This window comes from Falco punctatus (genome assembly GCF_963210335.1).
Source record: "Falco punctatus genome assembly, chromosome: 1".
NCBI lineage: Eukaryota > Metazoa > Chordata > Aves > Falconiformes > Falconidae > Falco > Falco punctatus.
In genome coordinates, this window is record NC_137580.1 from 76,787,709 (window position 1) to 76,803,794 (window position 16,086).

Genomic DNA, 16,086 nt, shown 5'->3' on the forward strand with positions numbered 1-16,086 from the left:
CTATCTAAAAAGAGAACACCACAAAACCCCAGGAATCTCTAAAGCTTATGGTCCATATACTTTTGTTGTGGTTTGGGTGGGTGGTTTTTTTCATTTGGTGTTTTTTTGTTGTTTTGGTTTTGGTTTTTTGGTTTGTTTTTTTTACTTTTCAAATACCTTTATGGCCTTCCCCCAAAACAGTCACTGAAGATCTTGTGTTTTGCTTCTATAGTGATTGCAAAGGAAAAGCGAACGGAGATTAACTAGTCTCGCTTTGACAGCAACGGCTATGAGGCAACCCAAAGAGCTTGCCTTGTAGCCGTGTTTCCTTGCTCCTGCCTCACGCGGGACGCTCCCCAGCAGCATCTCACCAGAGCAGCATTCAGCCAGGAGCGCCCCGAGCGCCGCCGAACCACCACCCTCACCCCTGCCGCTTCCCCACGCCCCGGGAGGAGCAGCCCCCTGTGCCCCTCCCCCCATGAAAACCAGTTGTAAGCATCACTGGAAAATAACGGGTACCATCTTTTATCGCTGTGCTAGGCAGGCAAAGCATCAAAATTACTGGAAGCGTAAGGAAGATGTTTGAACATAAATCTCAATATTTGATGATAGACTTTTCAGAAAGGGTTCTTCTTGATAAAGGGAAAATTTTATTTATTTCCAGTTTGCCTTTCTGAGAGGTTACCATCATCATCACCATCACCACCGTATTCCTCTTCTGCTTCCCATGAGAGGGAGATGCAGTCTTCCCAAAGCACACCTTGAAAATTAGGAGTACGAAGCCTGCAGCAACACAAGCTGCTACAGTAATTTACTCTTTTGCATTAGCAAGGAAAACAATATGCAGATTTCTGTTCCGTTGCCTAATAGTGATTTCACCCAATTCTTCTGGTTGTTTTTTGATTTTTTTTTTTCAGGTATTTTAGGGAACTTTCTCCCGGGGTCCACCACACCGACAGGCTTTCAGCATCTCAGAAGGTGCCAAGTAAATACACGGTCAAAAAACGTCATTTAACCATACGAAGAAGATAAAACTTTCTCTAGTGACAAGATTTAAACGTCGGTAAGGGATCTGTGTAACCGAAAAACAGAAACCGCCGAGCAAACATCCCCATCAATATTTAATCTGTCGCTAGGAGAACACAACTCCTCCAGACAACGTTTGTTTGTCGAAATAACTGAGATTGCAGTATATAAAAAAAAAAAATTAAAGGGGGGGTGTGGGGTGTGGGGGGGGCGGCAAACTGTATTCCGCATCGCCGCCCGCCACCCAGCGCCCTCCCGGCAGCACACTGCAGCGGCAGCCCCGCGGACCCCGGCCCCCCCCGCCCCCCCTGTGTTCCCCCCCCCCCTCCGCGGGGGCGCAGCCGGGCGCGGGGGGCGCCCACTCACTTTGTAGAAGATCATCTTGAGGGTGCCGTAGAAGCCCATGGTGTCGGCGCGCTTCCCCTTGCGCGGCTGCGGCGCGCCGCGGGCCCGGCGGCCGGGCAGGCGCTGGCAGTACAGCCCCTTCTCCGGCAGGTAGGTCACCGCCTCCCGCGCCGACATGCTCGGGCACGGCGGGCGGCGGCGGCGCGGCTCGGCCCGGCTCGCCTCGGCCCTGCCCTGCCTGCGCCGTGCGGAGCCCCGCTGCCCCTGCCCGCCCGGCTCCCCCTGCCCGCCCCTGCGCCCGCCCCCCGCCTCTCCCCGCCTCCCCCCGCGCCCGCCCCGTCCCTCCCTCCCCGCCCGCCTCCGCAGCGGCGGCGCGGCACTGCGGGCTGGGCAGCCCCCGGGCAGCCCCCTCCCCGGCAGCGCGGCCAGGGCGGGGGGCACAGCGCGGGGGGCACAGCGCGGGGGGCACAGCGCGGCGGGCACAGCGCGGCGGGGGCCGGGGCCGTTCCCTGCCCCCCCTCCCCCAACCGCCCAGCGGCCGCGGCCCCCCGAGCCTCGCTCGCCGCCCCCCCCCCCCCCCCGCGCCACACGCTTCACGGTCCCGCAAGCGGGAGCAAAACAAGCTCATTTCCACTAATTATCATTACACCGGCGCCCGCGGCCAGCCGGGCCGGACCCGCACGTGACCGCATTCCGCGGACGGGCGCGAACGAGTCCTCCGGCCGCGCGGTTCCTCTCGGAATCGGCTGAAATCCGCCACCACAGCCCTGCCGGGGCAGGCACCCTCGCTGGGCTGAACAACAGCGCGCCCGGGCTCCGAGGGCCGGGGGTGCCGGAGCCCCGAACCCGGCCCTGGCGCGGTACACGGTAACATACGGCTGCCCGGCCCGGCCGCGGGGAGCTGCGGAGGCAGAAGCGGGGCCCGGGCTTCCCCTCGAGGCGGGCACCCCCCCCCGCACAGCTGGGGCAGCCCCCCCCCCCCGCTCAAGGCAGCCCGCAGGTGGCACCAGGCTCCTAGCCGGGTTGCAGCCCTAGGTGCCCCCGCCCGTTCCCCCAGCGGCACGGCAAGCCCTGGGGGGTCGCTGCTCCCGAACGCTCCCCGGTCATCCCCTACCCCGCGCACATCAACAAATCTGCTCCGTTCACCCTGACGGTTCGATTCAAGGGCACTGAAGTTCCTGACGTATGGTTGGGCTCCCAGACTGATACCTGCAACACGCACAGCAGCTAGGCAGCTTTTCCTATTTTTTTTTTTTCAGTTTCTATACAGACAACTCAAACAAGAGACTCCAGCTTCTGCAGTTTTCCCTTGTTTTCCCCCCCACCAAGTTCTCTGTCCAAGTTCAGAGCAGAGCGTACCCACAGCACGACCCGAAGCCGCAGCATCCCCTGACCATTTTCCACAGGTGCGGTGGGTGCTGGGCAGCCCTCCAGACCGATGCACTCACACAGAAGCAAACTCATAGTCAGTGCCTGTTGACCTGAGGGGAAACCATCTTTATCTTGCAAAATAGTACAAGAAAAGTAGAAAAACCCACGCAGCTAAAGGAGTGGAATTGCTTTCCCCACAACCTTCAGTACTTAAAAAAAAACCTCTCACATGTATTAGTACTTTAGCACGCCAGGTGTTAGCACACTAAGGTACAGCAAAATCACTACCCCCACAGCACACAGGATCCTGCTTCTACATGGTTTTACGTATCTCCCATCCAACACTGAGTCCTCGTAGTCTTTCTCTACTGAAAATGGTTCTGCCCATCACATCTTGGCATTTATGCCATTATCCATTAAACTGCAGTGCTGTATATTTTATGAGAACAAAATGGTCTTGAGTTGACTTCATACCTCAGATATGAACAGAGCTGTACATATCCCAGGAGACTATTACTGTCTTCCTTTGCTAGCACATCACATGCAAAGGGGAAGGAAAAAACCCCATAGGCTGCATATACACATTAAATAATCACAGGAAGCGAATTAATACCCAAATCATCAGGGTAAGAAAGAATTCCAACATTACTGCTGTGGGGATTCAGAAGTACTTTCTATACATGCATGCATAATGCCCTGTAATGTTCGCAGCTATCTCTGCCCTGTGAGCGCACTTGACGCAAAGGGGGGATGGCGATGGGATGATGATGGCTACTCTTCCTCCAGCATCGCAGCAGGCACTGGCGGGAAATCCTCAGGGATCAGCCTCTCCCCCAGCCCAAAGACAAACCTAACCTGACAGCATAACTAGATTTATCTTTTCAACAAAATGTGCTTCCGAGTAAGCAGTCAATGAGTTGAATAATTAGAAATTATTATTTTCCTCTCTTTCTGAGTAGCAGTATTGCCAATTCCTTCTCTTTCGATAATGACTGGCAGATATTCTTTCATGGTAAAAAACTACCGACTTAGCTGCTAATCTCTTTGCTTCAGTCAGGACCCCAACAATCCCTTGCTAGTGGTAGAAAACTTGGTGTATCAAGTATTTATTATGCACAAAAGGTTTGGGGGTTTTCATGATTTTAGATACAGATACCACAGACAGATTTTGACATTTGAACAGTGACCATCTTTCATCTAGCAGTCTGCCTTTCTCGGAGCAAGAGACAAAAACTGCATATGGATATGGCTCTCACTTATTCAGTATTTTTCTCTAGGGTGGTACCACTTCCCATTCTCTACAAAGAATCATCGCCTCTACCTCAAATTAAGTTTGATAGTCTCCAGGTAGTTGCAGGACTACTCTAGCTGGGTGTCTGTTCTCCCCCAAAACGCTGAACCACAGCCTGGGCACCCTATAGTCAGCGGTGAGGAACCCATCCACCAGAGGCTAAGGGCACCTCCTCTTAGGCTCCCACTCTAAATCTCCATCTAGAAATGGCTTTATCTCTCTCCCTTGACCTTGAGAACTCCCCCTGTACTTGGGAAAGTTTAGTACTAGTCATGAATACACCACACTCTCAATTGTAAGAAATTGCTTAAGGCTTTGCAAACGTAGCAGGGAACGTCCCGACCCGGGAAGTCAGAGCAGGGCTGCAGGTCACGCAGCTTCACCTTGCACCTTCTCAGAAAACACAACAGTGGAGGAACAAGACTTCAACCCCTCAGATGCTTTTGAAAGCCTGACAGAAAGTAGCATGGTTTACATCTCTCCTGACATTTGCAATAATATTTATTGCAGTCACTTAATACTGTCTAAGAATACTTACTGGTATAAAGTAAATGCTCATCACAAATTAAGGTACACTAAGGAAGACCATAGTTCATAAAGCAATGTTAAGAGAAAAATCCAAAGTTGCCATGTTTCTGTCCCTATTTGATATATTCAACTTCGAAGGGTGGTTTTATTTTGTTTAAGCTGAGGATAATTTTTCAAGTTTTTAAAACCACAAAAAGCACACAATTCATGACATTTAGAAAAACGTCTACACCAAAATTACATAGTTTACAGTGGACACAAGTCCAATCTTATTTCCCGTCAGTACTGCCAGCTCTTAATTAATAAAAATTCACACCATCCAATTCTTTTCCTGTTGGCAACATTTCTAGCACCTTTACCAGTTTGTCATGTGGCATGCTGTAATTAAGACCGTCTATTACTTCTAATGAAAGACTAGAATGAATTACAGAAATCACCCGCAGAGCTATATAATCCCCAGAAGAACGGAGACTACAGTGCAACAGACCAAAGTAACAACATTTTTGGTTTTTTAGTTGGAGAAACATTTTTGAGCAGAGAGACCAAAGGACGGTCTGGTTGTGGTAATGGCCAGTCAGCATTTTGGAAGCACACTGGTGCTTAAACCACGGAATGCAAAAACTGTAATTGGCATTTCACGTACACATATGTGCGTTAGGAGCATAATGGGTGCAGGAGGAACTGTGGAGCAATATGGTTTGGTATCTCCATTAATATTGGTAAATGCATCATTCAATACAGTGCCAGAAGGGATTCTGTGTACTCTGCACATTTAAGCAGACGTTTAGCAGGCTGCCTCCTTTAGAAACATTTCAGAGGGGGGTTTTTTGTGTTGTCTAATAGGATTGTGTTTTTTTCCACCCAGGAAACCAAACACCCTAATCAAGTGGGGCCAGATCCTTAGCTGCACAAGATCTACCCTGGAGACAGCAAAGATGACCTGGGAAGGAGAGTCATGCTTAGTTATTTTTCCCTTTCTCTTATTTGGACCCACTTAGGTTTTAAACACTTCCCTTCTGCTTGGTAATCTAGTTTGGGCAGCTGCAGCAGCCAGCACTTTGTCTTCTGTATTCGACCTCTTCATCAGACCACATACTTCATCTAATTTGCCAAATGCTCCCATTCAGGCAAGAATCTGGCCCCACAGAGAGGTACTTCTGCCATCTGCTTTAGACATTTAACTACAGTTTAGCTTAGCACACCTACATTTAGAAGCCTGAGTTCCCCATTCAGGCAATGAGAAAGGCAGATGCTAGAGTCCAACTCGTATAGAAAAGGAGAAAAAAACGCCATATGATAGCAAGTGTTAAATATGTTCCAAAGTAATTCAGGGCAAGCCTTTCCTCTAAAAAGGGCACCACTATTACAGTCAGATCTTTTTCTTTTCAAACGTATTACAAAATGAAACGAGTGACACACGGGGATCTTGGAAATGCCATGTTCTCATGGTTTCTCCTAGTTCAGCTTGGACTAGGCAATGACCTTAAGGCTGTCGCTAATTTGAGATTCATTAGCATGCATCTTAGGTGCTGAGCTGCAGCGATTTTGTGGGTAAATTCCATACCTGCGGGCAAAGCGAGGCAGTTTTAGGACATTGACCAATTAAGGAAAAGTAGTATTTGGATAACAGACAAAGTTCAAGGGCACAGCGTATGATGCACCTTATCACGGAGGTATAACGTGTGTTTATGTAGAATACACAATTAGTATTGCTGCAACAGAACAGACTTGAAGAAATGAATTTAAGTGCACCAGTTTGTGACCAACAGCTGCTACGCTCCAATATGACTAAGAACAAATGCAACTTGGCTCCCTGGAAGCAGTTTAGATGGAGGAATTTTTACTCAATTTACTTGTAATGCCTGCAGCAGGTTTAGAGAGATCCACTCCAGCATTTGCCTCAACACAGTTACGGAAATTTAAGCTTATGATGTTGTGTAGAACAAGTCAAACACAACCCTGCATGTTGCAATGTGCACTGATCAGTAGCTTACTGATCAATGACACGTTTTTGTAGCATCGATGAACCTAAGGTTTGGGATGAAGGACAGAACGCAACAGGATCTCTATCTATCACGGGAGGAAGGACACACAGAGGCACTACAGTAAATTGCACCAAGTCTTCTAAAGCTTATGATGGGTACTACCGGATTGGTTTACCTATTGTATAATGTCTCTTGGCAAAGCATTTTGAAGACTGCTTTCAAACTGAAATTACCCACGCATTAGTATTGTTCATTTCCATGCAAAGAAAGGTACTGTAGTGAAACAAGATTGTAAATAGCCCCTAAGATTTGTTTTTGCAGGGAAAGAAATAGCATAGATAGCAACTGAAAAATCAAATTAGTATTTATTAAAAAATCTTCGTTTTACTAAAATAGTATGAACTTTGATTATAAATACTGTTTTTAAAGGTATATATCTGTAGCAGAGATTTCCCATAAACCACTTCCTTCTAACATTTGCCTTTAAAAAAATATTGTTTTATGTATCAAAAAGTGTGCTATTCAATGGCTGAAAAAATAGCTTTGAGAAGGATTTATACATGAAGTGTGTAACAGACCTCAGCTTTGGATGTTTAGAATAAACCTCAGATTATGTTTTAAGAGCAGGGAGACTGCAAAGACCGGCTTAATGTAATATGGCATCACTGTGCCTCCAGCAGAGCAGAACTCCTCTCTGAAGGTCATACAGCCTTGTCCTCTTTGTTGGTTGCCTGTAGTTGGGCACAGAATTTGCAACACAAGCTTCGATGGTTAGGTTATTTTAAAGCAGTGCAGCCAACGCTGTCATACACCCGTTTATGAAGGGGATAGTTCCATGCACCGGTTTTGGTGGCAACACCAGCTTAAAAGATGTCCCAGTCTCACCTGCTCATTCCCACCCCTGAAAGGCTCTCACCCTTATTTCTGCAGGAACAAACACTTGTAGAAACGTTCTGTGAACCAGATTCATTAACTGATGTGGGGTGAGGAGAAATAGGGTTTTTTCTTTTTTGGGGGTTTTGTTTTGGTTTTTTTTTTTTTTCTGTGTGTGGTTGGTTGGTTGGTTTTTTGAACCAGTTACCGATTTAATTTTCCACCATGCCCTCACAAACAACTGAGCCAGCAGAAGCAAATGAGCGATTCCAGGCAGGACACAAACTTCTTGAGCCAGATACACCACTGAGAAAAAGGTATGAGGAACTGTGACCTGAGTGCCCCATGCAGAGACTATAAGCCTATTATTTACACCTTGAGGCATCACTCCCTTGGCTATAGTTTGATGTGCATTTATGCATTTAAGCCAGCACAGCCACTGGAAAAAAAAACAAAACAAAACAAAAACACAATGGTCCCTGCACCCACGGCTGCCCTTGGCCATTCATTTCTGTGCTTGCATCACCTTCTCAGGTGTGCCACCACACCTTTCATTGTATGGCTGTGTGGTCAACCAGGGTGGCAACGGACCTAGGGACACTTTTTTTGCTGGGCTATTTTTCAGCCAGGTCAGATTCCCCATCTCCCTCACTGCATGGCCACACAGATATCTGTGCCAGCATAACAAAAGGTACGGCCTGCTGTCCTTTCTAACCGCCCCAAATCCCCAGAAGAGCTATTTTAAGTGCTTGCTGAACTACAACCTTAGGTGAAATGGCAAGGAACTGGAGTGTGGACTTTGTCCTCTCAGCCCAGGGGGCTGTATTATTATCACAGAGCGACTTAGTTGCATTGAAAAACATACTTAAGTCTCTGTCAAATGGAAATGAACACTCAAATATTAAAGTTTTACCATAAAACAAGCACAAGGTGAACCACAGGCAGGGAGTATAATGTCAGCCTTCCTTAAACATGTCATGTTAAAACTCCAGGGAGCTTGTCTCATCAGAACTGTGTATTATTTCACTTAAAAAAAAAAACAAAAACCAAAAACATTTTCTTCCCAAAGCGTTTTTTTCTTGTTAAAGAAAAGGATAAATGAAAACAAGAATATCAGTGGAGCTAGGCTTCATGTTGCTCTTAATTCCCCGTGACAGTAACCACATGCAAGTTTCCTTCAGAGAAATCTTGTATGGTTTGTTTTAAAACTAGCAATATTATCATACAATAAACGTTTTTCATAATGCATACCCTTAAAGAGCAGAGTTAAGGTTGCTAATGCAACCTGCACCTTCATGTACTTGACTCCTTTCTGTGCAACAGGAACATTAGGAGTTGCTTTTTTGTGTTTTGTTTCTACACAGTATTGTTACATTATTCGTTTTTCAAAGGGAGAAGGTGGTATTCCATGCAATGTGTCTTGCAAAACATTCACTAATGGCAGCAGATCTTCCTAAGAACTGCGTCTCCATTCATTGTGCTCCTATTAAAGTTAACTGTAATCTATTTATTATATGATTAAAGTTAATATATTGTAAGATGAATTCTATTTATAGATGCAGTAATAGCTGTGCTAATCACTCAAGTTCACATTGAACCAGGCTGTGCTTTTGAGACACAGCAGCAGTTGCTTCAGAGACCAAAGTACCTTCCTGCATTTCCCGAGATGACCTTGCATGCTACATCCTCCGCCAGCCTGGGCAACAGCACACAGGTTGCTGTGGCCAGCCAGCCTGGTGTCACCCTGGCCCTGCTGCACAGCCCCTGCAACCTGCTGGCACCCACGCTTGCTCTGCGGAGGACTGCATCCCACCCGGGTGCCTCGCGTGGCCTGCCCCCTACACACCACTGAAGCCAAGGGCAGTGGCTGCCACACCAGCAGCTCGATGCCACTTGAGCACAGGATACTCGGCTTGGAGCCATACAATGATAGCGGTCCACACCTTACCCTTTGGGCACTTAGACAGTCATTTTCTGAAATACCACCTCTGGGCTCCATTTTTAGTAATCTTCTCTTGCGCTCCTAGTATAGTAATTTCACAGATTCTGCCTGTGACGTAGTCCATAAAGTCAGAAAACCACGCGCTTGAAACTGTTCTTAAATCCTATCATTGGCGCACAAAGCACAAGCACTTCTTGCTGATCAACAGATGATGACCACAATATCAAAAAAACCCTGAACCAAACAACCCTAATGGGGATCAGTTCCTTTTTTCAGTATTTCAACCTCAGAGCTGAGTTGGTTTTGTTTATATTGACAAGAACATTTCCAAATTGCTGAAGTGTGCATTTCTGCTTTTGAACACCAGTGGTCAAACTGTTTTCACTCAAATAAGCAGGCTGAGAAATCACCTTTGTATAGAAAAAGAAAAGTCTGCTTGGACTGGGAAGGCCTTCCAAAAATGTCTGTCCTTCACATCGAATACAAATAGAACACTGGTCCCTACTGCCTATTCTCTGTTAAGTTTTCCTTTTTTGTTTTCCTTGGAGACAGCTTAATTGTGATTGTGAAGAAAAATGCTTATTTATCTGGAGTAATCTATAGAAATCTGTTTACAAAATAGTTTCTGTCCTTCATTTGTGGTATGTGAGAATAATAAGGGGTTAGTGGTGAGCCTTTCAGCTACAGACAGAAGAATTCCTGGAATTATAGATTATACCAGAAGGATTTAGGAAGAATTTGAAGAAAAAACTATTACAAATGTCAAATCTCTTTTCCTACCTGCATTACCTGAAGAGAGTATAAAGGTTACAAACCCAAGCATTCAAAGGAGTTTGAAATGACAGGTGTTAAGATGCTTTTACTCCTAAAAAGCTGCTTACCAAGACAGCCCTGTGTATGGTGCATACCAAGTAAAACAGATTCTGCAGAAAAAACAGCGTCTGAGGTTGTAGTTTAAGATACGTCATTACACACTTGTGTACTTGCGTCTACCGACTTGTGCACATGCATCAAGTTTGCAAAGGCAGACTTGCAAATGTTTCAGGCATGGCATCCTGACCGGATTTTAAAACGTCAAGGGAATTTAATTTCCCCCCTATCATCTGGCAACACAGCTGACTCCCTGGTCGGTGTGGCATGGAACAGCCTGCGCCCCCACGTGATGTCCCACTGCTGCAGGTAACCAGCGCTGAGGACCGCAGCAGAACGCCACCCTCGGTGCAACAGCACTAGGGAAGATGAATCACGATGTGCCAGCCAGTTTCGGGGCAGTCTGCTGATAGCGGAAGGATAGGACCCACGAATCTCAGCTTCAGAGAGGAGCTTGTCCTGTTGCCTGTGTATCAATCTCCTTTGCTCCCCTCGTCGCTTCCCCACCCTCGCTTCTCTGTGATCACCAGCCCCAGGGTCCTCCATTCCCCCGCCCTCTGCTCCCTGTATCAATGACTCCTCCTGCCCTCCCCGCAGCATCTCCGTCTAACAAGACTTACTGTCCCACCTTATTACTCCTTCCCTTTTCCATCCTCCTCCATGTGTTCTCCTTCCCTGGAATTCAGGGGAAGCATTCTTCTACACAATGTCCAAGCATCAACAAGGCGGGGTGTGTCTGGACTGCAGGGCACAGAGGATATTTGGCCTTTTCCCCCCCATACCCGGCCACATCTGGAGCAGCTGGCAGCTGCCACTACAGGGAAGGGGCAGCTCTGCCCACATCGCTGTTGGCTACGGCACGCTTGGTGAGCCCAGGGGAAGGGTTCAGGTCCCTCTGCTCAGTGCTGTGACCGGGTGGGACGCAGACTTCTCACCACCCAAAGTGTTTCTGACACACGCAAATGGTCATTTTTCCATGACACACGCTGTGCCCTACCGGTAAGTGACAGCAGCCATTATAAAGGGGACAATTACACATTATAGCTGCTTGGTCCGGCTTCGCTCTCTCACCACAACCCATGCCTACGGTGGAGCAAAGATAAGGGGATTCACTCCCCTTCCAGGAACCCTCATGATCTATTGCCATGACAACTCTCCCCTCTCCAGAGGCCTGGGGGAGCCATGAGAGCTGGTTTCTCCTGAGTCCGAGCACATTTTTCTGGCCGTAGGGGAATCGTTGCCAAACCTTTGCACAGCAGAAAGGAATGCCAGGCACGCCGGGGTCACACCAGATGCTTTGAAGCCTTGCTAACCCACTGTCATTAACCTTATGCTGTGCAATTTCACATCAAAAGGGGCTGCAGGCCAGCAAACCTGCCCCACCTGCACAAACGCTTCCCTGCACAGGTGCTTCCAGGCTAGAAACCATGCAAGGTGCTCACCCACCCCTGCAGGAATCCTAGCACCGCATTATTTAGGATAAGCTGCCCCTCATCCAGGTGGGAGAAATGAGAATTGCTGACCCTTTTTTTTTTTTTTTTTACATTAAATCTAGCATTATTTAGATAAGATTAGGGGTAGATACTTATAACACATTTGAGGACAAACCAGATATTTATAACAGAGATAGAGAATGCAAAAAGTATGAAATAAGGTGGCACATTTTGTAACGTTTCTGAGAGATTTCCAAACAGTGCTACCTGTATGAAACCTAAGAACCACAAATAGAAAAGAAAATGGCCATAGCTGTCCACCGTTGTGTCTAAGCTTCTTTGGGGAAACCATTTTGTTCAGTAAAAGCTTATGCACCCTTTATCAAGCCATAATATTTATACTTGAATTAAAAAAATAGAAGTCAACCCCCTCCATTTTTACCCTCAAGGAAAACTGCCTGTTGCAACCTTTACACAACCTCAGCCATCGCATACTTAACCATTTCTCCAACACTTGCCAGTTCAGTGTGATGCAACTGATGCATTCCCTAAACCAGTCAATTCACTGCGGGATAAATAGCAAGTCAGTTATCTAAATTCCTGGGTTTTGAAACTTACAATTTCTTTATTTATAGACAGGATGGAGAAAATTAGAGATTTCAGAAATTTTTGGCTTGCTGTTCCATTCACTTGTAACCACAAAATTAGATGGCAACCATGGTTTTAGTTTGTAATGTTTTGGAGACTCTTAGTATTTCACAAATCCAATTACTGAAGGAAACGTAGCCCATCAAATGTTACTGACTTACCAAAAAGATGAAACCAATGAAATACTACAAAGCAAAATGTCTATAGGAATAGTCCAAGTCACCATGTGGTTGACTGTATGGGGAAGTTATTATTTGCATCAGAAGCTATTTTAATATTCTAGAAAGATGCAAAATGCCACAAAACTATTACTTGAAATTAGTACATGAGAAGAGGGATTAAAGATGCTGCAATAAAGCCTGTCCAAATGTACGTCCTAATTCCTATTCCTTCTCTTTTGCTGAAAGCAACTGCTAAAGCATGTTATTAGCTGTAACATTGCTAAAGTGATGCCAGCAATGTTCTGACAAATCTCTAGGGTTGTTTTTTTTTTTTGCCCACTTTCCTTTTATTATCATTTTCCATCTCTAATATTCAATCAGTGCCAAACTGGTTTATGTATGCCAATCTTTCTCACAGAAATGGAAAAAGAAATCCTGTTATACGTCGTAGGCCTGCTGATGTGACAGGGAGAGGCTGAATGGACTTGGGAAAGGGAAGCAGGAGGGAGGCGTCTGAAAGCACCAGTCTGCAGTCTGGTATTTAGCAGAAGCCTCAGTTTTCTGATCAGAAATTTGGCAAAAATTGCAGCTCAGACTACCGTTAGGTTCCTTGTAACGTAACCTTCAACACAAGCTTCGCGCATCGTGTGGTCTCCTCCCTCTAGTCTAATTCCATAGGCAGAACAAACCAGCACCCTGAAAACTGGCCAGATTTGAATAATCCCCATTTTGCTACCTACCTCCAACAAAATGTGCTACAAGCCCCTGACCAGATCATTCTCTTATCAACCTAAATTTAAATCTCTATGCAATTATTTAAATACAGTCTCAGTTGTTAGCTGAATTCCCCCTTGGGACAAGATTTGAAATGTTCACTTTTGCCCCTTGTAAAATCATAAACAATGTTTAGGAATATTGGATTAAAAAGAAAATTCTGGGAAGAACTCATTTGCTGCTTGTATAAATATATTTCTTCATTAAAATTTGATAAAAACAGTCTTAATGGAATACTACAACCTCATTCATGCTTTTAAATAAAGCGATTTACATTGGCAAGAACAAAGTTTAAATACTTCTTCCCAGCTAACTGTCAACAGCTTTTTTACAGCCTGCAGGGACAGGTATGACTCATGCCTACACTGTTCTTCAAAAACTGTTTTAAAATGCTGATTTTTTTCCACTGGTCTATTGTGCTTTACAAGTAACTGCAAAGTGAAAGGGACTAAAATTAGAAGGCAGACCACTATCACCAGAGGGATTAGAAACTCCTAAACTATGGTGATTCAAAAACTGAATTGGTTGACCAAGAGGAGGGACTGTGCTTGGTTCCTGCTAGATTTCTGGCAAACTTCATTCAAAGTCTCTCCTGGTTACAAAGTACTTGAAATCCCTGTTAGAAACAGCGGGTGGTCTCTGGATTTGCATGCAACATCACACCCAGCGACCCTCTTATTCTCTGGTATGGAAGACTAAAAAAAATGAAGGTGTTCACCCTGACCTAAATAAGTTGGCATGAGAACGTTACCTGGTCACAAGTCATCTGGCAAAGGTTTGGGCTTTTTTTTAAGCCAACAACTGCAGCGACAGTCTCTTCCTGTGCTTGATGAAAAGTATGCTAATATTTACTGATTCTGATTAACACAAAGTAAGCTTGGTAGAAAGCTTACTTAAGAAGGAATCCAGCAGCCTCGAGTTTATACTGAGCAATCAACCTGCCAGGGGAAACGGAGCAGAAGATACAAACCTTCCCTGTAATTCAGAGCAGCATTTTCGGTACTGCAGGCTACTGGGTTAAAAGCTAAAACAATAAGATACGTTTCAACTTCAGATAGCGATGTCAGTCTCCTTATCAGTACCGTCCTTCAGAGAGGCCTCTGAAATCCTCTTCCTTTTAGACAGACAAGCCTCAAATCTGTGTGGCAAGATGTGTGGGCTACTCAGCAGTGAAGAACACGCTAGGTGCTCTCAGAGTAGTATCTCATTAACCAGAAAACCTGAATCTGTGTTGTGCTCTTTATGCAAAATACCGAGGGAAAACATGCCAAGTACTTAATTTGCCACATCACAGAGGAAAGTTAAATATCTCTCAGTAGGTGAGGATACCAAGAAGCAAGAACATTACACTAACTGGGATTCATTCACTTTCCTGTTCATGATAACTAGGTACATTACTATATTACACACATTTAGTTTCAGAATGGATTTCCCCCCCCTTTCACAGCAGGTAGACAGCTGGCTGTTTTGTGTTGCACTCTGGAAACAGTTAGAAAAACATGAGTAGTGAGCTGGGTTAGCTCTTCAGTACTACACACTAAACGTGGGAGAGAGGAAGACTCAGCCAGAGCCTGCACTGATCTAAAGCATGGGTCAACAGTTCCAAGACATGGAAAATCCAATTCATTTCCCATTTCCCAGTTCCAGGAGACATCTATTACAATCTAAAAGGTATCTGTTTTGAAGACCTGTGATCCTAAAGCTGTTCTCTAAGCAGAGGCAGTGTACACCAAGGTTAAAGTGATAGCTGTAGGAAAATAAATCTCATCTCAGAAGGGAAAAAAAAAAAAAGTGAGAAAAACAATCATAGTATCCCCTCCACCCCCACAAAAACTATACGTCTTTTGTAGCAACAGGAAGTGGAACTCTTAACTTTCAAGTTTAGCAAATGCCCAAGGATGGGAATGGGGGTACCAGCCTAAGGAGCTGTCACAAAGGCCGTGAGAACAACCAGCAGGTCGAACCCAATCCTCTCTATCTTTTGGATGGCTGTTTTCTTTATCTGCACCTGGTGGTTAGTATTTGCCTAGATATAAAACTAAATATGCAAGTAAGCAAGCAAAGCATCTTCAAGTCCTGAAGGGAATTTGTGCTCAAGGGTACGTCATACCTACAGACATCCCCATGTGTGGTTCAAATACAGTTAATCTTTTCTCTCTTCTGAGGTACCATCAGATTTAGCACCTGATGAAAACAGAACATGTACCTGGTCTCCACACAAGACCCCACTACGCAACCACCTACTGACAGAGTCAAGAAGGTTTTTCAAGGGTAGTCTGAAATTTGATGGACAAAGGCTCCCGCAGTATCATTGAGCTGGGCCCCCGTCATGTATCTAGCTTATGCTCTCTAACATAAGTTTGAACAGTAACAGCTATACTTGAACAAATCTGGTCCTGCCCAATATGAACCTCAGCCTCAAAGAAATTATCAACTGATTCCTTCCAGACAACACAAGAATTTCAGGAATGCAAATTAACCACTTTATGCCCCTGACAGGTCTTTCTAAACCTTCTACCAGTTCTTCCTGCTTTTCATCTCCCCAGAACAAAACCACAGTTCTCAGAAATACTCTGGAAGAGCACACGGCTAAGAAAATATTCCCCAGGTCTCAGACGTTAAGCACCCTCCTCCCAGCATTAGTGTCTTCAAAATGTTTTTAAATGAAAGGGAAAAGAGGAGCAGCTTGCAGTAGTTTCCATATAATACAATTATACAACCTTTTATCTGTATGGATGCCAGCACAGAATTGCATTATTCCTTTCGAGGCCTTTGGGAATGAGGTGAGAATATTATCTTGATCTGCATTAAACCAGTAACAGAATTGAGTATACTTGCTTCTTCACGTTAAACTAATTTC

At 45.4% G+C, this 16,086-nt stretch overlaps 1 protein-coding gene across 3 annotated transcripts in view; it reads right to left on the minus strand.

Moving 5' to 3' along the window:
* The window catches only part of FBXW7 (F-box and WD repeat domain containing 7), a 216,423-nt gene that overhangs the window by 32,082 nt on the left and 168,255 nt on the right, over positions 1–16,086 (minus strand). The window contains exon 1 of one of the 3 annotated variants that reach the window (XM_080384886.1): positions 1,372–1,675. The exons of the other annotated variants lie outside the window; for them this stretch is intronic. Within the exon in view, the coding sequence (XP_080241012.1) occupies positions 1,372–1,527 (156 nt within the window). The 5' untranslated portion in view covers positions 1,528–1,675. Of the gene's footprint in view, positions 1–1,371; positions 1,676–16,086 lie in introns of those variants that run through there. 3 annotated transcript variants of the gene reach the window in all.